General features: G+C 49.2%; 9 protein-coding genes across 9 annotated transcripts; 5 read left to right on the top strand and 4 right to left on the bottom strand.

The window, feature by feature from the left end:
- Window positions 1-348: 348 nt before the first annotated feature.
- Window positions 349-2,541, bottom strand: N7532_009005 (putative transcription factor; the record flags this gene model as incomplete). Its single annotated transcript, XM_056621496.1, has 4 exons — window positions 349-503; window positions 556-1,876; window positions 1,931-1,957; window positions 2,023-2,541. The coding sequence occupies 4 exons, from the start codon at window positions 2,539-2,541 to the stop codon at window positions 349-351; spliced, it is 2,022 nt and encodes a 673-aa protein (XP_056472302.1).
- Window positions 2,542-2,882: 341 nt separating this feature from the next.
- On the top strand, window positions 2,883-4,975 carry N7532_009004 (MFS transporter; the record flags this gene model as incomplete). The annotated part of the gene is made up of 5 exons (XM_056621495.1): window positions 2,883-3,266; window positions 3,316-3,461; window positions 3,524-3,902; window positions 3,988-4,644; window positions 4,712-4,975. 5 exons carry the CDS (start codon window positions 2,883-2,885, stop codon window positions 4,973-4,975), a joined length of 1,830 nt encoding a protein of 609 aa, XP_056472301.1.
- Window positions 4,976-6,329: 1,354 nt separating this feature from the next.
- N7532_009003 (Zn(II)2Cys6 transcription factor domain-containing protein) lies at window positions 6,330-7,751 on the top strand (the record flags this gene model as incomplete). Its single annotated transcript, XM_056621494.1, has 1 exon — window positions 6,330-7,751. One exon carries the CDS (start codon window positions 6,330-6,332, stop codon window positions 7,749-7,751), a length of 1,422 nt encoding a protein of 473 aa, XP_056472300.1.
- A 550-nt stretch (window positions 7,752-8,301) lies between these two features.
- On the top strand, window positions 8,302-9,708 carry N7532_009002 (FAD binding domain protein; the record flags this gene model as incomplete). The annotated part of the gene is made up of 1 exon (XM_056621493.1): window positions 8,302-9,708. One exon carries the CDS (start codon window positions 8,302-8,304, stop codon window positions 9,706-9,708), a length of 1,407 nt encoding a protein of 468 aa, XP_056472299.1.
- Window positions 9,709-10,130: 422 nt separating this feature from the next.
- On the bottom strand, window positions 10,131-11,061 carry N7532_009001 (dienelactone hydrolase family protein; the record flags this gene model as incomplete). Its single annotated transcript, XM_056621492.1, has 4 exons — window positions 10,131-10,463; window positions 10,524-10,671; window positions 10,726-10,894; window positions 10,953-11,061. The coding sequence occupies 4 exons, from the start codon at window positions 11,059-11,061 to the stop codon at window positions 10,131-10,133; spliced, it is 759 nt and encodes a 252-aa protein (XP_056472298.1).
- A 61-nt stretch (window positions 11,062-11,122) lies between these two features.
- N7532_009000 (uncharacterized protein) lies at window positions 11,123-11,669 on the bottom strand (the record flags this gene model as incomplete). Its single annotated transcript, XM_056621491.1, has 2 exons — window positions 11,123-11,386; window positions 11,439-11,669. 2 exons carry the CDS (start codon window positions 11,667-11,669, stop codon window positions 11,123-11,125), a joined length of 495 nt encoding a protein of 164 aa, XP_056472297.1.
- Window positions 11,670-11,748: 79 nt separating this feature from the next.
- Window positions 11,749-12,096, top strand: N7532_008999 (uncharacterized protein; the record flags this gene model as incomplete). The annotated part of the gene is made up of 1 exon (XM_056621490.1): window positions 11,749-12,096. One exon carries the CDS (start codon window positions 11,749-11,751, stop codon window positions 12,094-12,096), a length of 348 nt encoding a protein of 115 aa, XP_056472296.1.
- A 7,968-nt stretch (window positions 12,097-20,064) lies between these two features.
- On the bottom strand, window positions 20,065-21,996 carry N7532_008998 (multicopper oxidase-domain-containing protein; the record flags this gene model as incomplete). The annotated part of the gene is made up of 4 exons (XM_056621489.1): window positions 20,065-20,087; window positions 20,220-20,482; window positions 20,537-20,607; window positions 20,662-21,996. 4 exons carry the CDS (start codon window positions 21,994-21,996, stop codon window positions 20,065-20,067), a joined length of 1,692 nt encoding a protein of 563 aa, XP_056472295.1.
- A 453-nt stretch (window positions 21,997-22,449) lies between these two features.
- On the top strand, window positions 22,450-23,604 carry N7532_008997 (uncharacterized protein; the record flags this gene model as incomplete). The annotated part of the gene is made up of 1 exon (XM_056621488.1): window positions 22,450-23,604. One exon carries the CDS (start codon window positions 22,450-22,452, stop codon window positions 23,602-23,604), a length of 1,155 nt encoding a protein of 384 aa, XP_056472294.1.
- Between the last annotated feature and the right edge of the window lie 717 nt (window positions 23,605-24,321).

Here is a 24,321-nt window from a genome sequence, read left to right as displayed (position 1 = left end):
CTAGAGCTTAACGAGACCGAATGCAACAAAAGGGCCTGGCACAATCTAGCCGAGCATTGCATGTCTCCGGTGGGGGCGAGAATACACTCAGCCCCCTAAATGATATGGACCCCCGAAGTTTGGAGCTGAAATGGCTTTTCTAGACGCGCCAAAAAGAAGACCATATTAGTTAGATCAATTTATTGAAGTCTAGACGTAGAATGCCAAGACCTCTTTCGTAGGTACGGTAGGAGGCACTATTTCGATGTCGGTAAACTGAAGCCGAGGTGAGCCCATATTCAACGAATTCAATGTTCAGTATAATTTTTGTCTTCATTAAAAAGTGTAGATTTCTACGTTTAAGGCGTGTTATGTTCCAGACCAGGGCATTAGCATCCATTCATCAGGCCGTCTCTCCATGCCGTTCAAATTCATGTCAAAGTTCTGGGTCTGCGAAAAGCTCTGGCTCGGCTGTCCCGGGGGAGTGAAGTTTCCAAGGGAACCGGTCATGACAAAGTAGTCGGCTAGAGTATGATAAGAACACAAGACTAGAAAATATCAAGGAGAGAGGCTCACGATCAAATAAGCTCATATAGTCTGATGATGCCGTTGCTTCGTCTGGACCAGAGCCTGGGGGGTCTTGATTTTCAAGTGGAACACTGCTGGGTGGGAAGTGTCCGCCAGAATGTGTAATAGCTTGAGTTAATGCAATATTATGACTTCGCCCGTCATCTGCCCGAGCCAGGACGAAGCTCACAGTCTCAGCTGCCTTTTTCGCTTCTTTCGAAGTCTCGCTCCTTCTCATCCAAATTGCTCTGCATCGTTGAAGCGCTGCACGAATATCCTGCTCCCGCTCCAGCGTCTGTCCTCGATGTAGCATCGAGCAAAGAATCATCGTGGCGGTAAGGAACTGATGATTCATGATGGATGTGACGCGGAATCGCATGGTGTACAATTGCCCCCCGGGACAAGTTTCCTCATCAAGAATATGTTGAATCTCAAGGGTACCCAGAGAAGCCTCCAAACAGACCTTTCGCGAATATGACGTCGCTTGCTCATCTGAATTGTCTGCTTTGGGGTAAAAGAACCGGCGGTGAAGCACAACCTGTCCCTTGTATATCATGTGGTATAGGAATAAACGAGCCATTATGATCTGCGGAGGGTCGGTCATACTCGTCGCCATGGACTTGAGCTTTAACGGCGGGGGAATGCTGGCTGCCGCCTCCTGGATGAAAGCATCAATACGCATCACATCTGCATAGGTACATGGCTTGACTGCGTCGGTAAGATCTATCACGGCTCCAAGTGCCGCCAGAATCCGCCTTCGGGCGATGATTCCAAGGGAGTTTGTGTATTCTGTCAGAGGGCGCGATAAAGGTAACTCGGGCGATTGTTCGTCAAAGTCTGTGTCATTCAAGTTGCGTGGCTCCGACGTATCCCACTTGCCGTCGGAGATCATCCGCGGCATGCCCATTTGATTGGAGATGAGTATGTCGCCCATAAGAACTGTTGCCCATAATCTGCGGCGCATTTCACCTTGAAAGGGCGATATGCCAGGGAAGTGACTTGGATCGCGATGGTAACCCATCCGCATGGCCAAGTTCACCTCCAGAGCCAATAGAAACCAGATATCCTTGTCGGCATCGGTTCGAATGCAGAACTCTGCATATGTATAGTTGATGACTGTCTCCAAAACATATGGTCCAGCTCTGGTATATTCCCCCAACGTCAAACATTGCACAATTTTTTCACGATAAAGGTCAATCTGGAGTGATAGATCCTCAGGATTGGGTTCAGACAGCACATCGGAGGTCAGGCAAGCGAGACAAATCATGCTGAAGAGGAGACCGATCCACATTACAGGCGCACTTGATTGATTCTTCCAAAATGCCTCGTACTGTAACAGTTAGCAGAAGGACTTGAGAGATGTGGCCTGACAAACTTGCCTCACGTAGAAAGCTCGGTCCGTGCACGGCCGCTATATCAGAATCAGTATTGGCACACGCATTTTACCAAAAGGATATGACACATACAAGAAGAAACCAGGTCTAAGTAATTGAAATAGCGAGAAACATAGCGATCGACAGCGGCTCTTGGCGGCAACGCCGCGAGAATCTCTTCTTTTGAGCCTAAACGACGACCTCCATACAGAAGGAGTGCATATCCAGATCGAGGGCGAGCCAGGCCGTTACCATGCTCATCAAAGTCGAGATCTGATGGTGTATTTGCGAGGCGGAACTGCTCATCGCGATCGAGATGGTCTTTCAGATCCGCGATTCCATCGAGGATAGTCGCCCAATGATTATTTCCAACGTAGTGGAATTCGGATTCGCTGATTCGCATGCTACCGCATTCGGAGTGACCATCAACAGCCTCCATGATGGCATCGCCAGGAGGGGCACTTTCTATTCTTGATGTCGCAGGAGCTTCAGAGTCTGGACGGACATGTGCTTGCCCTTTATTAGTCGAATCGGCCATAAGCGAGACGACTAGACGCTCCAACTGCACCAAACGGTCATGTACGCCAGGTGCCCCCGCGGGTGACAGCTTCGACGAGCCCATTAGTCCTGAGTTATCCACGTAGGTACATATCTGGCCACGGGCAGAGCAAGAGGAACATGGCTGTTGGCGGTCACATCGTGATCTGAAGGAAAATGAATATGTTAAGAGACAGTGTAATGGAGACGAGGATTTTCATACTTGCGACGTCGGCAGGCGTTACACGAGAGCTGTGGTTTGTCTCTTTGTCGACTGAGCTTCGGTCGAGGATGTGATAGCTGCGACGGCTGCGACGGCTGGGATGTCTGTGACGGCTGTGATGTTGTCTCAATATCCTGACCAAGACTCTCTAGCTCCATTTTGAGGCTTCTGGAGGTGACACGGAGCGTGGCGGCGGACCAACTATGGGAGGAACAAAGACACCTGTGAAGCTACAGGGCTATCGCGGAGGATACGCGCCGGAGGATCAGTGGGGCTCTGACTCAGCACTCGTGGCCCCATGCTTCACATCACGTGACTCAATGCTCCGACCCTCCGACGGTCCACCTGGCAGACCCACAACGGGATCCAGCGGGAGATCTACCACCCGATCCACTCCGCGGACGATCGGAGGTGTCGGAGAGCTTGTCGGAGGACGACCGGAGGACGATGGGCTCACTTATCGGCGATTGAGCGGCATTGCTGCCCTGCAGATGGAATCTCCTGATACCGAAATTTACTTAAAATGCCGTGGAAATGGTTGGCTAGGATACTTCCATCGTCTCCTTCAGCATCTCCTCCTCGGCACAGTCAGAAATGTCTTCATCATCGAGCTCTACAAGTACTACTCCGGGAAAGTTGGAGTCTGCCGCCCCCTCAGAAAAGGTTTTTGATCCTAATCTGGTTGACTGGGATGGAGACGATGACCCTGAGAACCCCCGTAATTGGTCAACACGAACCAAATGGGCTAATATTGTGATCATCTCGATATTGGCCTTGATCACGTACGCTTCCGATCTCCATCACTATCCAGCTGACATCAAGCTAACGTATCGTTCTCGTATAGGAATATGGCTCCCACAATGTGTGCACCCGGAGTGACAAGCATCGCTGCTGACCTCCACATCACATCAACTGTGGTTAGCACGCTTGCAGTCACCCTCTATGTCCTGGGAATCTCGATCGGGCCGATGTTCACCTCTCCACTTAGCGAGCTCTATGGAAGGGTGCCTGTGTATCATGGAACGACCTTTGTTTTCGTCATGTTCATTATTGGTGGCGCCTTGAGTAAGACCACCGCTCAATACATGGTCTTCCGTTTCATATCAGGATGTGCAGGCGGTACGCCCATGGCGCTAGGCGGGGGTAGCATTGCGGATCTCACCACAGTGCAAGAGAGAGCTATGGCAATGGCTCTGTTTAGTCTCGGGCCACTCGCAGGGCCTGTAAGTCTTTGCTTATTTTCCCGTCCCCTGCATCTGGTTCGTATCGAGGTCGTGTTTGAGACCGTACTAACGCCGGTGGGGTTAGGTTCTTGGTCCCGTTATCGGTGGCTTTGTTGCGGCTGGGAAAGGTTGGCGCTGGACCTTCTGGCTTCTAGCCATTCTCGGTGGAGCTTTCGGGATTGCATCCGTCGTGCTTATGCGAGAAACACATCCCAGAGTTCTTCTGGACCGAAAGGCCGCTCGTATGCGTGCCACGACTGGGAACCCGGATTTGCGCTCAAAGCTGGACATCACCCTGTCCCCACGCCAAGTTGTCTTACAAGTCCTTGTCCGCCCCCTCATGCTCCTTGTGCGATCGCCAATCTTATTTGTCATTTCCCTCTATGTGGCGTTGGTTTTTGGCGTCATGTACCTTCTGTTCACTACGTTCACTAGCGTTTTCGAGGGGCAGTATGGCTTTTCCACGGCTATTTCTGGCCTAACCTACTTGGGCCTTGGTGTGGCGCTACTCTTCAGCATGTTCATCTTCAACATGTTCAATGCTCGGGTTTTGGCAGCCCGCATGAAGGCTGATGGTGTGCAGCAACCACGCCCAGAATACCGCCTCCTCTTCATGATATGGTTCAGTCCTTTTGTGGCTTTCGGACTTTTCCTTTACGGGTGGACTGCATATTACCAGATTCACTGGATTGTGCCCATAATCGGGACCTTCCTGATGGGATTCGGGGCCTACTTTGTGATTGTAAGTCACTAGATATTTCTGCCTTCTCCTTACATGCATGTCGGTGGCTAACTCCTGTTGTTCCTAGATGCCCGCCCAATTGTATTTGGTTGATGTCTTCGGCTCGGAGGCCGCCGCATCAGCACTGGGTGCCAACAATTTGCTGCGTTATATTTCCAGTACCTTTCTCCCCCTGGCCGGGCCAAGCATGTATAAGACCTTGAATTATGGATGGGGGAACTCATTACTCGGGTTCCTTGCATTGGCTTTCCTTCCCGGTCCTATTCTCTTCTATAAGTATGGAGAGCGACTACGCGCCAGGACGAAGGTGGCGCTCCAGGCCGGGCCATGATGACGGTTCCCGAGTACAATGCCAAGAAGCCCCCTCACCCTTACCGCAAGTCTCTAATTTTGCACAAGAATGCTCTCCTCTCTCTACTATAAGCAGAGGCGTTTCACAAGTCCAATTTTCAGTCTTTGAGAGAGTAATATTGTATCACGGATGGGGTCTCAACGTTAGTGTTCTAACTACATGTGAGTGGTGGAATATATTACGTGGGTCCGTGCATGGGAAATATTTTCCTAGTGCTTCGGATTTGGCCCCCACACGTACTATGTATCCCAGCAATGCTAGGAAATCGTAGGCGAAAATTTACATTAGCTGGACAGTTCAGGCCACTGTAGTCTCCACGTGTCACTTGGCATAGCATTAGGCATCCCAAACGAAGAGAAGCCATCTACGAAACGACTCCAATCTGTGGCCTGGAGGAATACGAGCCGGGCCATGGCTGTATCTAAGACAATGGCATTCTAGAAAGTCTGCTTCATTGTAATCACTAGTAGCTTCTAAGCTTTCCCAGCAAGGACCAGCTGAACGGTACGATGTAATCTGCAAGTGAATCATATCGCGCACATGTCTGTTGTGTGCGCCGACGGACGTAATGCGGACGCTAGTCCTAGCGCTTAGGTATGGCTTATGAAATCGACCAATTAAGGCCACTCAGAATACGGCGCGCGCAGGTTAAGAACTGAAAGATCGGTTTTGGCAGCTCCATCCTGATCATTCGTCATGCACTGCATGGTAGTGTGCCAACAATTGACTGTTGGGACTGATTGGTGGATTTAGAGCTCGGTACTACTACATTGCCATAGCATCGGGCCTCCTACGACTACCGACGTACAGAGCGTGGACTCTTATCAAGGGCAACTACCACCCGGGTAAATCCGATCTCAGCTTCAGATCGATTGTGCCACGCTAATTTTCCTATCAGGGCTAGTTCTGCGACAAGGGGCTACTTTTGCACGTCAGGCATTCCGTGCAAGACTCTGTTGTGTGCTCAGCCGGACTTGACGCGGACGCTAGTCCTAGCGCTAAGGTGGCGTGTTGACATGGCCAGTTAGAGTCGCCCCAAATCACCATAATTCTACACGATGTGGTAAGCTCGGTGGATCCTCTATCATTATTTCCCGTTGTTTGCGTATCGGATTTTGAAGTGCACGGGGCCCGCCAGCCAAGAATACCCTGAGGAGGCTCGGCAAGGCACTCAACATGGCCAAGATTACGACCCTAGGGGACCTGCGCAATGCTTCATCCTGGCGTCGGGGGCTTCAAGTGTCGCGGAGGACCCCGTGTATACTTTGCAGACTATCTTCTGCAACTTTCGGTATATGCTTAAAGAAGATACTATCTACACATTTTTGGAAGCATGATTGGTCTTGCATCCTTCACACCCGGCAGCACCATGTCTACCTCCGTCAAGCCAAACGACACTTCTACTTTGACCACGTCATTGCGATCGTCGTGTGACAGATGCCGCGCCCAGAAGTTACGATGCGTCCCATCCTCCCAGGCCGACCCCTCTGCCCCTTGTCAACGCTGTCTGAGGGGCAAGGAGCCTAAATCTTGCACTTTCAGTCGACGACTACAAACGGGAAAGCCCCCTGCCTCGGGGAGACGATCGGATCACCGTCAGAACCCACGGAGAGAAAACCATGTACCAACGAAATTCTTACCCGGAATGAACACATTCACACTGTCAAGCTTATCATCACCGGAGCCGTCAATCGTCGAGAAGAGCCGACCAGAAACAGCGACTTCCAGCGACAAAAGCCAGAGTTTGGAATCAGAAGCCTTTTTGGACAGTCTCTGGAGCGACGAATACACAACGTTTATAGAACCAGCGCTGCAAACCCATATAAATACGGTCGCACATGTGCACGAACCCCCTAGTCACGCGGAGGAGTGCGAAAAACCCGATTCAGGAGAGATGATGGACATGCACGCAGATCCGAGTTTTCAATCAGACCTCGTTGAATTGCTCGACGTCCAACAAATCCTCGCTTCTCCGCCCTACACTGCATCACCTCAGTTAGGACTAGATTTTGATACGAATATGGCCATGGGTATGGATATTCTGGAAGAGGAAACGCCCGGTCTCTTGGTCGATCTTTCCGGCCTGCTGGGCAAATTGTCACACTACGAAATGGAACTAGCAAAGCTGTATGAAAGCACGCTAGACAATTACCCCATAGGCGACGCGTTATACCTTTCTCAGCGCTTTCATGTCATCTTGATCAACCACGGAAGAATCCCCACATTCGACAATTCATCCGACATTGACATGCCAACGCGACTGCTTTCTCTCTCTTGCTACATATTACTAACGCGCATTTACTTGACGATCTTCAAATATCTTTATGCGCACCTGTCACAGCTTCCGGCGGCCTTATCGAACCGGGACTTGGGCCCATCCTCCTATTCGATAGAATACAATATGGACGCATACCGGGGTTTGCGGTTAGGTCAGCTGCAGTCAATATCCGTTGGGTGGGAACCAGCGATGCGCATCAGGAAAGCTATGTCTATGCTTCTTAACTCGCTGGGCAATTCCGAGAGAGCGCTCGGACTTCCTGCAACTGTGAGGACAGCTTTACATACAGAGAAGTCACAGGAAGACGCCGATGGGTCGGCAACAGAAAGCGTTCCTCTCTTCGAGGAAGGAGGGGTCTTGGCTCCGTTAATGAATGGGAGGTTACAAAAGAAGCTCAGGGAGCAGGAACGAAACCTGCGCGCCAAGGTGGAAGATGTGGACGATCTACTAGACGGGCTACTGGCACCGAGCAAATAGCTGGTTGAATATACCAAGCACAATAGACAACTTTTCAACAAATGAGTCGCAAAAAGAACTGCGTTTTAGAATCTATTCAATTGAGAGCTACATCTTTGAACTCTCTGTCCCAAATGCCTCGGAAGATACTCCACCAGAAACAATAGAAGTCTATTGATCCTACATGCTCCACTGTTACATGTCAAAGTGGATTATGGTCGGACTTGCTTTCCTCACTTCATGGATAGCGTGTCTTCAGGAGATAATTTGTTGCTATTCCAAATTTGGACAGCCAAGTTCCGAGGTTCCCCAAAGTTCGGAATCCTTGTGCGGTATCTTACTTCGGATTCGGTGCCTAATCAGGAATATGCAGCTGCAATTCGGTACTACCAGAACTTTTCAGGTACTACTGTCAGTACCTATCTTAGGATCGGCATCCGTAAACATCTGTGAATATTGTCAGAGGAATGTCCTGGTCGGGAAATTGAAATATTTTGAACAGTCGGAAATGAGGCAGGATTGAAGTGCAAGAAATATACATTAGACACTCTAGAAGGCCTTCTTGTGAGAAATGGAACACAAAAGTAAATCCGATCACGCATCATGCCAGTCCCCAAGTCCGCCATCATCGCAAGTGTCTTCCACATTCACTGAAACCTTCCCGCGTTTTTCTAACACAACTCAGATCGGTGGCTCTGTTGCTGGCCTACTCCAGGGCCTTCAATTGAAACGCCAAGGTGCCAACGTGATTGTACTCGAGCAAGACCCCTCGAGTGATCGTCATAGTCATGAGTCAGGCGTCTCGATAGGACCTACCGTTGTCAAACTTCTTCAACAGTACGATGCGACCGGTAGACCAGCAGCAATTCCCGCGCGCTATCTCAGTGTAGCATGGCGCCAGCGACTTCGTGTTGCCAGTGTTACCTGGAAACACAACATGAGCAACTGGGGTTGTCTGTACTTGATTCTCCGAGCCAACTTTGACGGGATGGCATCTGAGACTGTGCCAGAGCCACCAGCTCCGAGACCCACGGATGGGGCCGTGGAATATCACGCAGGCAAGAAGGCGACAGGAGTAAGCTATAACTCTGAGAAGGATATTATGATCGTCAACTACGTCGATTCCGTGACTGGGGAGCGTGGCACTGTCAGCGCGAGCATTGTTATTGCTGCTGACGGTGTCCACTCAACAATTCGAAAGATCATGCATGTTCCAACACGAAGGGACTACGCCGGGTATATCGCGTGGCGCGGGACTGTTCCTGAGCGTCTTTTGTCGAAGGAGACGGTGGAATATTTCTCGAATCGGCTCAACTTTTCTATGTTGAAGGGTACATACTTTATCAGGTATTTGCGATCACTTTGCAAACCCACATTCTCACCTCTAATCCCGGACAGCTATCTCATCCCAACCGAAGCGGGCAACGTTGAGCCTGGAAAACGTCTTGTGAACTGGGTCTGGTATTTCGTTGTCCCAGAAAACTCCGCGGAAATGGATTCCATTTTCAGAGACGTCAATGGAAACCTTCACCCCAACACGGTACCACATGGAAAGATCAAGCCGGAAATTTGGTCTGGACAGATCGCTCGATATATATCGCAGATGACAGCGCCTCTTGCAGAGATTGTGACCAAGACACCTCGGCCATTCGTCACAAAGGTCGGGGAAGCGGAGGCTGCTGCTGCGAGCTTCTACGACGATCGACTGATACTTGTCGGCGATGCTTATACTGGCTTCCGATCCCATTTAGGAATGGCGTCCGAGCAGGCGGCGCGACATTGCCTTCAGATGAATAGAGTATGGCATGGTGAGATAACTCAGGAAGAGAGAGATCGCGAGGCTAGACTGTACTCGAGGAGGTTTCTGTTACTCAACCGCATGATTGGGCTGACGGGCCTGGGGCTGGTGTGGGAGGTGTGTAAGATTGGAATCGCTTACATGTGGCTCATGATTCAACACCGATTGGGCCTAGTGTAGTTGGCAGAGATGTCGTATCAATGAATAACGTTTTCAACCTTTTTATGTCTCGTGGTGAGAGTTTAAACGGACAGTCCTTAAAACGAGAGGCGATAAACACAGAGCCAGGTCCGGTGTGCACGAAACAGATCCAAAGCAAGGGGGCGTTCCGCCTCAGGCAACAACGAGAGTGGGCTCCCACATTATTCAAACTTTCGGAGCTTGGCGTCCTTATGTCGATGAGGATTGTGCTACCCTTAGTTATCACCCGCCAAGGTCTTCCCTCTGCCTCCGCATTGGTCACTTAAAGAGAGCTAACAGAGTAGAAAGACTTCTATTCTACAAGAATTTCAAAAGATTCACGTGATAGAGAGGAGTGGGTTGGATTTATCTAGCTATTCTGTGCTGAAGCTCTGAGAAAAATCAAGTTACTGGAAAATTCTTTATTCCCAGTGCTTTTCAAAGAAATCAAGAACGGTCTTGTATCCCCGAGCATACTCCTCACGAATGTGAGAGTCAGACAAGTCAGCTCGAGCCGCCATCCAACCATGGACCTGGTCCGCGAAAATCTCGACATGATGGGGCACATTCAGTTGAGTTTCAAATTTCTTGACATCCTCAGCAGGGTCTTCACCAGCGGCCAGAAGCATGAAAGGAATAGAAATATTCTCAGCTCCAGAGGGGTCGATCATAGCCGGATGGCAAGTAGCAGCAACCTTGAAAGGGTTTTCCTCGACGGATGTGATAATTTCGGCGACTTTACCTCCCCAACAGAACTATTTAATCGATTAGAATACGTATAAAAGGCGACAGACTCATTTTCTCGAGTCACTTACCCCGACAAGACCCCACGACGTAATGGATGGGTACGCGGCATTGAGGGCCGCAACATACTCCGGCAAAGCAGTGGCGGGGCCTTGCGGCATGTGGTTGCCAAACCACTCGCCCAGATTCTTTTGCTTCTGCTCGGTATCAGGAGGAAACCTTTCAAGATTTGTTAGTAAGTGCTTATATAAACAGCGACGCGTGATGTCTCACCATTCCGAGGGACAAGGGCTACCGTCAAACCAGTCCGGAATGAAAACTTTGTACTGGTGATGCTGACTGGTCGCCAGAATATCCGCACCCTGAAGGGCCTGATCGGAATAACCAAAGATATCGGAAATGACGACGATTCCCTTTTTCTCGTTCTCGGGCCCGGTCGCGTCTTCAAGACCAGTTAACAAGGAAATAACATATGAAAGCGAATCCAGAGTGAGACTGACAGGTCTTCATTCCTCCGAGCTGGCTGTACGAGCCCTTGGCAACATAGTCGGAAGAGACAACGGGTGGAATGTTGCAGCAGGCCTTGTTGTGGCCGTGTGTAGCCTCCATAGTAGACAGAGTGGCAGCCGGCTGTTGGCGTGGGGTTGGTCGAATGCACTTGGATTCAGATTTAAGAAGAGTTGGTGAAGAGCCCAAATGTCGAGATGCCGAACTTAAAGGCCTCAAAGTTAAACCGGAGGTAGTGCTCCTTGAAGAGAAGGTCAATGGTGGGACCGGTCGACGTTGGGGTAGGCGAAGTGAAGGAGGCATGAATTTGAGGGGAAGAAACAGGAAGCAACAGGAAGTGAGAGGAGTGGGAGAAAGAGAAGGAGGAATCGGATGCGGCGCGCTCCTGCAGCGGGGTATCTCTGATAGCACTTGATCTGCTGGCCGCCTATACGACAAATCTGAACATAAATGATCTTCGGGGAATATATTCGGAGTACCTTTATACTTCGGATTCCCAATGCGGGAAGCCGCGAAGCCGGATGCAGGCCATCGGAGTGGGGGCCGTCATCGGAGAGTCGGAGCACCATCCGAAATGGGCTCCACTCTTCCGACACGCCTCCACGCATCATAACTCCGAATATCTCCGAGAGTAGTTGTCGGGTCGTTTGTTGCTCTTCCGAATCTGTAGGCCTAATGGGGACAGTCGAATCCGTAGATTTCGAATACATAGAGAAATGTAAGGGAGCTGACTACCATGTCACTTGTCTGACGTTGCCAAGCCCAACATAATAAAGAAACCCAACCAAGATGACCCTTTCAACCTCGACTTCGGACGCCGGCGTTGGCCCACTCACATCCGCCTATCTCTTCAGCGCAACCGTGAACCTGGGCAAGGCGCTTGCCCCTATTCCACTGCTGGAAGGTGGCAAACGGATTGTCGAACCTATCACTGGTGGCATCATCTACGGGCCCGGGTTCAACGCCACTATTGACGGAGGAGTAGCTGCTCCGGTGGTTGTCACAAACAATGGAACCACCACGCAGATCCCTTACATCTACGCCTACGGGCATGCGGACGATGGATCTCCATTCTACATTGAGGTAATCATTAGTTATATCCGAATAATATTTCGGCCGAGTCTGACAAAACCATAGGAAATGGGAATCGGCTCTACGGCCACCCAGAACACCCGTTTGATTATCCAAGTCAGCGGCAAGTACGAAGGGCTACAAAATCTTTACATTCTTGGACAGCCATCTGTAAATGAGGAACGGACTGTCGGGCAAGTTGAATGCTGGAGCGTACCATTGCCTTGAGTGTCATCCAGCATCTTTGTTGTATGTATATAGATCGAGAATACGATGATTTTATCTGCCTCGTTCCTGCGGAATCATTTACGTTGTCTACACTATAGTCATTGGTGCTACCGAGGCACCTGCGTGACCAGGGGCCTTTTCGCCTATTTGAAATTGCCCACGTCAACTACCTAGTGTAGAGGGAGACGCTCGATGGCAGCACGCGCTGAGATGTGCGGGTCGATCCAGCAGAAAAACCAACATAAAACTCACGCGTAGCAATCAGGAAATAGCGAGAAATCCAAATGTAGGGATTAGGTCGGGGAGGTGTAAGAAGGTGTATTCTAGAACTAGCTATCCGGCCACCGTATACTGCCGGCTATGTCACATAGCCTGGATGGCACCCATGTAGTAACCGGCCCCACGTAATTTTTACCAAAATTACTGGACCCTCGCAAGCGAGGGTCCGACACCCAAACAAAAAACGACCCCCACAATATAAATTATCACAGCATCCGACTTTGACACCCAAAATTACCCACATTTACATTAGAATTACTAGTAATTGAGGTCTCAACATGTGTATTCATAGGACGAACAATAAATAAAAAAAATTTCAGCGCTTCAAACGGCGTCCTGACTGCCTACAGTGCCGTTTTAGTTCAATCATAACCTTCTTCCACTGGGACCGCAGTTTATCAATTGCCTCCAAATTAGTCAGCTTTTGTTTATCCCGCTTCATTTCGCCACATTCGCTGAAGAAATAATGCCTCTTGATCGAAAACCTGTTCTTGATACACCATAACGTGCATTGCGTGCAGCAGTTGCAGCTTTTGATGTCTCAATCTCTCGGTGTGCCTCCTCTAGCTGATATGCACATGATTGTGCCCCCTTTGAGAGCTTTTTGACAATATTTTCATAATGAGAAATATCCTTGTTTAACGTCAAAAGCCTGCTCTCAAGTCTCTGAAATCGTTGAATTGTTTTGGGTGTGCTGATATTTGTTGAATTGGATGAATTGGTTGAGAGGAATTCTGGCACTTCAGGATGATTATAATCCACCAGATTATCACACACAATATTAGGATTTATTGGCCAGATGCCGGATAATTTGAATCCAAGATGAATTGTGCGTAATGTAAAAGTTTTGGTGCGAATTGATGAAGTTGCAGCCAAAAAATCAATCTTTGAAAACTTTGTACAACCAGTTGCGGTTGCTGATTCAATGGCCTCGCTGTGATGGTGTTTATACACATTAAAAACACCAACATCAAGAGGTTGTAGAAGATGGCTTGTATGTGGAGGTAAGAAGAAAAGCAAAATCTTTTTATCTTCACAATATTTGACCATCTCATATGTCAAATGTGAGCCAAAGCCATCACATATGAGCATCCTCCAGGAACCTTTCATGCGTGCTCTTGTTGCCTTTTCAAAATGCTGAATCCACTGATAAGCAAGTTGATCATTTATATAGCCAGACTCAGTGGTAGCAATATGCTCCTCATTCTTCAGATCATCAAACCAGCGAAATTGGAGCTGTGCAGCAGCAAGAATAATCAATGGTGGAACACAAAACCCATCTGTTGAGATTGCTTCAACCACAGTCACATATTCACGATTTGTATGGTTGCCAGAAACAATTTTTCGCCTAGGTTCACGTGTAATGATCCATTGGTCTTTTCCAATACCAATTTGGAAGCCTGTTTCATCAAAATTATATAGATCTTCAGGTTGAATACCATATAGATCAAATGCATTTTGAAACCTTTGAAACCACTCCTGAATCAATGATTTGTCATGAAGACGTTCAATATCAAGGCTTTTTGGACGTCGGATATTGTATTTAGGATGTCGTTGTAGGAAGCGTTTGAGCCATTTTTCACTCAGTGGTGGTGAGGATGGGTTTGCGAGTTTCAAAATTGAAGTTGCAGCTGCCACAATTTGTGTACGCTTAACTGGTAATCCTAGACTATCATTATAGTCTATCCAGCCACATAAAGCTTTCTCTTGGGCAGGATCAAGCTTCCGACCATTAGGTTCACGTTCAAATAGTGATTTTTTGCCCCGATAGCGGCTACGGAGCCGTTGATAAGGCACATCAAATTCACGCGCAACTTTTGAGATATTTGGCCGAGATTGGGTATGTAGTTTTTCCAGCGCTTTTTCAATCAGTTCCTCAATTTCCTTGTTTGTATGAGGCATATTGGTGGCGTGGGAGGATGCTGAAGTGGAAGTGTAGCATTTTGAAGAGATTTATATTGTGGGGGTCGTTTTTTGTTTGGGTGTCGGACCCTCGCAAGCAAGGGTCCAGTAATTTTGGTAAAAATTACGTGGGGCCGGTTAGGGGAAGGGGTCTGTCAGGATGTCGGATACGTGTATCATCTAGTATCGAGGGACGGCCAATTGATGCATGAGATGGATTAACGAGAGTGTGTCTGTGTGTTCCGATCTGTTGAAAATGATCCAGGGGCTATAAACTGCGTATTACATCACAGTTCTTCCGAGAATGACCCGAATTACCATACAATTACTATTGCAATGTGGGTGGATGCTGAATAACCAAGAGCAGTGGAGAATCCACAGTATTTTACCTCTCTCAGAGTTGACACACCCCCCCAGCATCCGCTCTCATTGCTGAGGTTATTCCAACAAAGTGTGGATATCCTCCATTCTCAGTTGTTGCAGGAACTCGGTGTGTTTCTGTCGTGGGAGCTGCTTTGTTAGGCCGTCCGCGGCCATATCCTTTGTTTCCACCCATTCAACATGTATCCGGCCAGTTTGAACCTCCTGTCGAAGCCAGTGATGGTGTATGTCGACATGACGAAGCTTCGTACGTAAATGAGGTATTTCCCTGGTGAGTATACCAATCGTTTGCTGGTTATCGCAATTGATCGATAAAGGGTGTTCAGGATCAAAGCGGATGGATAAGAATAGGCGCTTCCACATTTCCATGGTCTTCGCGGCTTCCGAAATCGCTAGCAGCTCTGCTTCCGTGGTGCTAGTGGTAACCGTACGTTGCTTGCTGGCACGCCAATCAACTGCTCCACCAAACATCTTGCAGATATATCCTTCTGAGCTCTTCCTATCTCTGTTATCCGCAAATGATGCATCGCTGAAGAAGGATACTGCTTCAATGTCTCCATGTGGACGTGAGCGATACGTCAAAGCAAGAGAACGCGTGTGATATAGATAGGTAATGACCCTGTTGATGGCGTCAAGGTGCTCAGGTCCTGGATTTGTGAGGAATTGTGCAAGCGCAGAGGTTGCTTTTGCTGCATCTGGTCTGGTGATTGTGGTAGCATATTGCGTTGATCCAACTTTCTGCTGATACTCATGGATCTGCTGTCGAGTTGCTTCTCCTTCATATGGCTTCAGTGCCAGTGCTGAGGGCAGTGGGGTGTCAACTTTGCGGCCATTTGTGAGATGGTACCGGCTTGCCATAGAAGAGATATAAGAGTCCTGACAGAGCCAGAGTGCTTTCTCCTGCCGATCTCGAACAACTCGGATTCCAAGAAACCACGCTGCTTCTCCCATGTCACGTAGTTCCCACTGCTCATTAAGCTTCTGGCGCAGTTCCGTTGCGCGTGTGCGCTGGGCTGGATGGTTGACGATGATGATATCATCCACATAGAAGAAAACAATGATGCCGTTTGTGGAGAAGAGGCAGAGGTCTTCCTGTACAACTTGTAAGCCAAAAGAAGTCAGGACCTTAGACGCTTCTTGTTGCCATAGCCTTGGAGACTTTCGTAAGCCATAGAGAGCTCGCTTGAGTTTCCAGCACTGCCTCTGTTCCTTGAAACCCTCTGGCATCTCAGTGATGATCTCCTCATCAATCCAACTATTAAGGAATGCATTGACAGCATCATACTGGTAAGTGTCAAGGTCAAAAGCAGCCACTAATGAGAAGACTGCTCGTGCAGTGCGTGCAGCGAGGGTTGCCGAGTATTTCTCCTCTGTGGTAAGTTTCTGGAGATCTCCTCGCACGCAGATTCTGGCCTTGAGCTTGCTGAGATAGCCATTGCTATCAACCTTATAGTTGAACACCCAACGGAGTGGTAGAATCTGTATGCTGTGGTCATTTGGTCGTTGTATGACCTCATATGTGCCTTTCCTCTTGATTGTCTGAATTTCAAGAGCACAAGCTGCCAGGAATCCCTCTCGGTAAGGATGGTTCATCATCTCCTTCCAGTTTCCTGGCTCTGGAGGTAACTCATCCTGATGCACTTGCGCGTGTGTGCGGGAGCTGTTTAATCCAGTAGCGAAGGCTGCGAGTACGCTATCCTCTTCCTTCTCAGAGATAGCTTGAAAGCTGACAAAGTTGTCATCCTCTCTTGTTCGTCGTTTTCTCGTTCCTCTCACAATGTTTCGTTCTGAAATGTCACCATCGATATCTCTAGGTGCTCTGGGAGTCTCCTGTGCGGGTGATGCAGCTGTGAGCTCATTTTGAAGCTGCTCAGCATGGTCATATGACTCCCGTGGCGGTGAGCTAGGGAATGTTCCTGGTGGAAGCGAAGGTGCCCGTTGCTGTGATGCTGATGGCGTTGGTGAAGGTGTAGCCATCTGTCGTCCCTCCTTCTGTTGCGAATTTGTTGCTTTTCCTGCTGAATGTCTTGCTGCTTGTTCATGCATGTTCTCAGCAGCGCTTTCTCTGCTTCCTGCTTCATTTGAGGAAAGAGGGACTATCTGGTGTTGTATCTCCTCTTCCTCATCCTGTTCAGTGATCCAAGGCATTGATTCAATTATATCGCTGACTGGTGGTTTGTCTAGTTCTCGTGGGTTGAAGAACTGGTTCTCATCAAAGACAACATCTCGCACTGCCCGTACAGCTCCTCTCTGTGGAAACCATACTCTCCAGATATTTGAGGCTTCATAGCCAACGAGATAACCGATCTCTGCGCGAGGCTCCATCTTCGCTGCATTCGGGATGCCCTGCTTGCGTACATACGCTCTGCATCCATAGATTCTGAGGTTGGCAAGGTTGACTCGTGGTGGTTGGTCTTGCTGGACATGAAGTGCTTCCTGGTATGGGACAATCCACTTTCCATCTCTCATCCTCGTGGGCGATCTGTTAACTATCCAAACAGCTGCTTTGACTGCTTCTGGCCACAGGTCTTTCGGAAGACCTGCATCCTGCAGTAGTGCGCGTGCTATAGTGACTATCACCCCCCCAGATCGCTCCGCGAAGCCATTTTGCTCTGGCGTTCCAACGACGCTATGCTCAACAACAAAGCCTTCCTCTGCTAGGAATTGCTCTACCGTACGACCTGCTGAACGCTCATTATCATAGCGAAAGGCTCGGATTGGTAGGTTCCACTGGGTCCTCACATATGCACAGAAGAGTGTCACAGCTTGCTGACAACCACTTTTCTTCTCGTGAGTGAATGCTGCATGGAATCGAATTCCATCCACATAGAAATGGGATAACCAGCGATCACCATTATAGGCAGGGTCAATTTGAACAAGGTCAAAGTGTATTCTCCCAAATTTCCCGTATGTGGCTCCCTGTGGTCTTCTTGATATCTGACGTTTCGCAGAGGTGATCTGACAGACCTCACATCGTTCAGGGTTACCATGAGAGTTGTCTTCACTCTTTCCATCAATTTTGACTCCATCCACCATCGCTGGCAACAGTTCAATCTTCTGGCTATATGCGTGGCCTAGCCGACGATGCCAGCGCCTGGCTGATGCTGCTGAAATGAGTGGCTTTTCTGACTGCTTGGTTGCAAAGGCTGCATCAGAAGAGCAGTATTCCATGAAGTATAATCCCTTTTCCTTTCGCACATGTAACACTGGACTGTCGCTGTTGTTGACAATGGCTTTCTTGCTAGGATTCCACCAATATCCTTTATCCTCAATCTTTGAATAGGATATCAGATTGGTATGGAAGCCCGGGGAATAATGAACATTGGTGAGCTCTACCACTTGAGGCTCGCCAGTTTGAGGGTCCTGGCCTACCATGTCCACAGTGCCATACCCTGTAGTAGCAGTCATAGTATCACCTGTTTTAACAGAGCTTTCCCCTTTGATGAACACTTTGAAACGCCCACGATCATTACAGATATGCAGGGTAGTGCCTGAATCAAGAATCCAGCGATTTCTGAGCGGTTTGGTCACCTGATGCTGACCGGTTGATGCTGCAGCTGCAATGAAGAAGCTAAGCTTCTCTTCTGATACTGCTAATTGAGCCTGCGCTGATGGTGCTTCCTTCTTTTTCTCCATCAGCTGCTTGATCTTCTGTTGATCCTGAGGACTCATTTGCTTGATAGCATCAGTTAAGCGCTTCGCAATTCCTTCTCTTGGCTTCCAGTCGTCACTTCGCAGGGTCTCATCAATATACCAGCACTCTGAGTAGTGGTGTCGAGGGTATCCGCATGGGCACTTCGTTCGATAAGTCTTCTCTGTTTTCCCAGTTGGCTTTGCCTCTTTCTGACCATCCAGGGTTGCGAAGGCCATCTTCGGTTGCTTCTTTCCAGAAGTGAGTGCTAGATCTCCACGGCGGCTGCGATAATCGGCAATAACCTCATGAAACGTAGCAGTCGTGTTCATACGAAGCTCACGTCGCCATCCCGAGCAGAAGGTGTCATCTAGCCCCTGCACAGCATCTAGGAAGTCACGAATAGCATCATCTTTCTCAATACAGTCAGGAACCTTGGCAGCTTTTGCCTCCTCATATAAGCTTTCCCACTGTGTGAGCCACTGATCAATGCTAACATCTCTCGCAGGTTGCCTGATCATCAATCTCCACGCACGTCGGAGCTCCTGTCGTCGATTCTCAGGCTTTGGCTTGAATGTCTCTGCCAGTTTCAATAGCTTCTTCCTTGGAGTTTCCTCATCGACAATAAGATAGTGAAACTCAGTGGCTACTGAACGGGTAATAAGGCTATTCATGCGCGCCATAGCCTTAACAAGCCGCTGTCGCTTTGTTTCCTGCCGCTCATACAGCTGTATCTGCAACTGCCATCTCCTTAACTCATCATCAGTGAGGTCCATGATATCCTTCTCTCTACCGCGATGGTCCACAGGCATCATAGGTTCCCGATGTGCGATTGGAAGCTGTTCAACTTCTTCGTCCGACTTCTCGAGGTCAAGATAATTCCACACATCTTCAGATATGGCTGCTGACCTGATATGTCCTATCCAGATCCTCCACTGCGATTCCGCCCGTAGTTTCTGATCGGGTGGGATCATTGCCATCTCCTCTCTTTGTGAATCGGCCATCCTGTCTTCTCTCGCGATGATACTGATGCTGTGTTGATGCTAGGTTCAAGGGTACGGGATTGCTGCGTTGAGCGCGGGGCGAGGTTCCAATTTCTCGCGTGATGCGTGCGTTCAGGGGTATCCCGATCGTGCGAATCGCTGCTGCAGTGCTGCCAGGGGTGGTACGCTCGCAGTTACACGTGTGCGGCGCGGCTAACCGGGCTCATAACTGTCAGGATGTCGGATACGTGTATCATCTAGTATCGAGGGACGGCCAATTGATGCATGAGATGGATTAACGAGAGTGTGTCTGTGTGTTCCGATCTGTTGAAAATGATCCAGGGGCTATAAACTGCGTATTACATCACAGTTCTTCCGAGAATGACCCGAATTACCATACAATTACTATTGCAATGTGGGTGGATGCTGAATAACCAAGAGCAGTGGAGAATCCACAGTATTTTACCTCTCTCAGAGTTGACAGGGTCTCCCCACTACACTAGGTACATGGTTAATTGGCCCACCCGGGATTCTACACTTGCGCGCACACACTGGTGCAGAGTACATTAATTTGCATTAGAGAATAATTTGGTACGTGAGGAGAAATGCCAACACTTTGAATAAGTCGAATTACAGGTTTTCGAGCACGATTTCTATAAACTTAGGGGTAAGCTCGATTCCCCTGCAATCTCAAATTCCCGAATCATCTTGTCCATAGGGGGCCCCTCTTGACCAAGCCGACCATGACTTGCAAGTCCTATCCAAGTTTTTCCAATCACCCATACTAGTCGAGATTGAATTCTCGCTTTCTACAAACTCAAGTGCAAGCCCCATGCTCGAGTGCCAAGCAATGTGACAGTGAACAAGCCATGCGCCAGGGTTATCGAGTTCGAATGCGAGAGCAAGGTAGCCATGCGCTGGCAGCACTGCAGTATCTCGGCGAACGGGATTCTTGGTCTGGAATGAAGCAGAGCTTCCATCCCAAGGGTGGCTCTCCTGGGCCAGGATCCAGAAGTCGTGACCGTGGAAATGGATGGGGTGGGCGAGACTAAATTTATTTCAATTTTCGAATCTTCTGTACAGGATGTAATAAGTGACTTACCCGCCAAAGAATGCAGCAGCTTTGTTTTCGATTACCAGCACTGCCCATTCTTCCTTCTCCTCGTTTTCTTTCTGCTCAAAAATTTAGCGGTTACCACTTCCGAGACGATAAACAAGAACACTTACTTCAACTTCGACAACATTGTAGGGGGTGGGAAAGATTCGCTCCTTGTCATAGATTTGCTGAATCGTAGGCCTCCCCCAGTCTAGGACAAGACTACTACTGTTTATCGTCCATTGAAACATGGCAGCGTTTGTCAAGCGAACGTTTATATCCTCAACAGTCGTGTCGGTGATACTGCCGACATCGAGTTTCAAGTACGGCACCAGGTTCTCCTGGGGCTCGTCGAGACAAGACACCGGGGCTGACAGCGAGCTGGTACTGGTAGGGTCCCTCATGCTCCGAGAATTGTAACGCACAATTCCCGTAGCAGACTCCGGGTGGTCGTTCGCAACACCCTGGCAAGATTGCACCCATCCTCCACGAAGCCAATAGTCACCCGGAGGAGCGTTCGCCTCGACAATGACGTCGTATCTCTGACCAACGTTCAGGATAATGCTGTCTGCAAGATATGGCTCGATCGGAACAAAGTCATTGGAGATAACAGTCAAGCTGTGACCATCGATGCTGAACTGAAACTGGCTATCGATAGCGACGTTGATTAAGCGAATGCGGTATTTCTTTCCTTGCTGGAATACCATCTCGAATTTCTTTCCACCCCCGACGCAATTTTTATGTGGTTCCGCTGTGCAATTAAATGTATTGGTCCCATTGACGAGCGTCGTTGTCTGTGAAGATGTGATACCGAACTTCTGCTTGACCTCCCACTCGACAAAAGTAGGACTATGCGACCAGTCCTGTAGGAAGAGCGCACCAAGATCCTCATCGTAGTTTGCACTTGCGGGGCCGTTGAAGATGAGCGGACCGAAGAGGCCCTCGGATGATTGCAGGGAAAAATGGCTATGATACCAGCTGGTTCCATATTGCGTGACTTTGAATTCGTAAGTGAGGCGTTCTCCCGGTGCGATCGGACACTGAGTGACACCAGGTACCCCGTCCCATTGATTGCTGTTTCGTAGGTGGACACCATGCCAGTGTACTGATGTGCCATTCGACTCAAGGTTGTTGGTGACGTGGATCTTCAACTTATCGCCCCAGTCGGCGATGATCGGCGGCCCTGGCATTGTGCCGTTGAAGGTCATGCAAGGGCGCTCGTAGCCATTTTGATTGCAAATGCCCTCTTGGACAGATAGCCAGACTTCCACTGTCTTTCCGGTATCGGGTGCCGTTTTGTAATAGTTTGTTTCGAGATCATATGCACCCCAGCATCCTCGAGTGGTTGGAGTGTTTTCGCAAAGTTGCGTTTCACAATTCGTCCGAGGTGTAAAGCTCACGGCACTGGCCTCTGAATTCGAGATGCATGCCGCCAAGGCAAGAAAAAGGAGTGATCGGGCATTCATATTTCAACCCTCGATTTCTCGAGAAGTTCGAGAAGCATGTGTCTTTCAATGCTGATCCTTGTGTTGCTAGGAAATGCTCCAGAAGTCGGTGGGTTAACCCAGGTGCGGAATGCTGCAAGGATATGTTTATGAACGTCGCAGAACATTTTTAGCCCCAGCTAAGACCGGGATAATCTATCTACTAGAAAGGTACAAATTCAATGATCATACCTTCAAAATGGCCGGGTTTTTTCCTTCGGAGGCTTTGGCGGGTTTAGCTGGAAGCCAGCCACGTTCGGAGAGTTTCCTTTTTGGGAAGTTCGGCGATATGCAGCCGAACGCGCGACCCTGGCAGAACGGAACTCCAGAAAACAAAAGAGGCTGAACGACCCAGGATGGTTTTTTCCCAGCATCCTGACCGAGGAGATCTCTCTAAGACGTCGCATTAGACTCCTGTCGCGACATCACTCTAAAATGCGGCCCGCCGGCTCGTGGCTCCACGTGGTGCCCCTGCTATCAGCAATAACCACAATTTCGCAAGCTGTCGAGCTCCCGCTGCCCGTGAAGCTTGTTCATCAGTTTCCCGCCCCGGCCTATCTCAACAGCATTTATGTGCGACCGAACGGAGATATCTATGTGACAACTGTGTGGCCAGATGCGTCAATATACAGTGTATCGGGCGCAAATACAGACACACCTAAGGCGTCTCTCGTCCACACCTTCGACGAGATCAATGTCGCAACATCAATTACGGAGACTGAGCCTGGCGTACTAGCCTTTCTCGGAGGCAACCAGAGCAGCATCGGGGTGGGAATATTCGGCACATTCGGTGTCTGGGAAATCGACCTGCGTCCACAGGCCAAGGGGGGCAAGCCGACCATACGATATGCTGTGCCAATTCCAGACGGTGGTCTGATGACTGGCATCCAAGCGCTTCCCGAATCACCATCCACCGTGCTAGTGAGCGATTCATTGCTGGGCTTAGTGTACAAAGTCGACACGCTCACAGGCAAATACGAGGTCGCCATCAGAGACGAAGACTCAATGGGCCATCCTTCGTGGACTGTAACACCGTTCGGAATCAACAATCTTCGAATCCATAATGGGTATTTGTACTGGACAAACAGCTACCTGGCATCTGTGTACCGCGTCGCGATCACCAAGGATGGCTATGCTGCCCCCGGTGCGAAGATCGAGTTGGTCAAGAGACTGCAGACGATTTATTTGGACTCGATTTGTCTCGGTCCCGGTGACGGCGATACAATCTGGGGTGCGACTAATGCGGACAATCGACTTGTTGCAATCACCGCAGATGGAAACGCGACATTTGTTGCCGGATCACCGACGGAGATGACGATCGCTGGATCTGTAGCGCCAGGATTTGGCACGCTTCCGGGAGACACCGAGACTTTGTATGTTGCGACTGGGGGTTCTCTGCTCTTCCCCGTCAATGGAACGATAACGGAGGGTGGGAAGATCGTTGCTGTGAATACCACTGGCTTCGGTGTGGATGAGAGCAAGCCCCAAGAGAAGACGCAACCCTCCATCACATTTAGCCCCCAAACCACTTCTTGGATGGAATACCTCTTTCAATTTCCTTTGAAGCACCTGTCACTCTTTCGAAGTTGAACAAGGAGGAATTGACAGATGGTCATATAGAAAGTACCGTTTTCAATGTTTCATGACTGTATTCGATTCCGCAATTTCGAATCACGAAAATCACGCTATCCAGAATCCTTATTGTTGTAAACTGTGATCTCGGGCTCTCGAGTTTGACGTTGCGAAAAGAGCCCGCAAAGTGGCCCACATAAGGTCATAGCTGTCAAAGCTCACTTTCGAATTTGAGTAGGGCTTGATGCCGGTTTCAAAGAGATTTGGAACTCAATAACAGTATTCAAACCAGTCGATCAAACGTGTTCTGAGCTCTTTCCCTACAGGTTGTATCAGCCCCTGGGGGCCTGTTTTGATGAAATGCTTAAGTTTCGACCGTTGTTCTGCTGACAGCTCCTCGATGAATTGCTTCCTTCGAGCGCTGCATCCCGGATGTCCTTGTCCTCTCTTCAAGTGTCTTGCTTTGCCATGTCCTTTTTGAGCCCCGAGAGGTATTTGCCTGTTGCGTAATCTGCTAGTACATTTAGATTCGCCGAATGGGTCATCGAAGGTTGAGGGGTGATTTTGTGGGGTCGTTTCAGGTTGTAGAAATTGAATGTCGGATCCAGATTGGTGTTGCTTGAGGGAATCAGATGCCTGTGGAGATCTTCGGTTGGTCCAGGTTGATATAGAAGATCCTGTTCCCTGAGAAAGTAAGTGAGATATGAAGTGGAATCAGCGTTGAGGTGGTTAAGT

The sequence above is a fragment of the Penicillium argentinense genome (assembly GCF_028826775.1).
Source record: "Penicillium argentinense strain IBT 30761 chromosome Unknown utg000009l_segment0_segment0, whole genome shotgun sequence".
Lineage (NCBI taxonomy): Eukaryota > Fungi > Ascomycota > Eurotiomycetes > Eurotiales > Aspergillaceae > Penicillium > Penicillium argentinense.
Note: the sequence above shows the minus strand (reverse complement) of the source record. Positions and strands in the feature narration are given on the sequence as shown.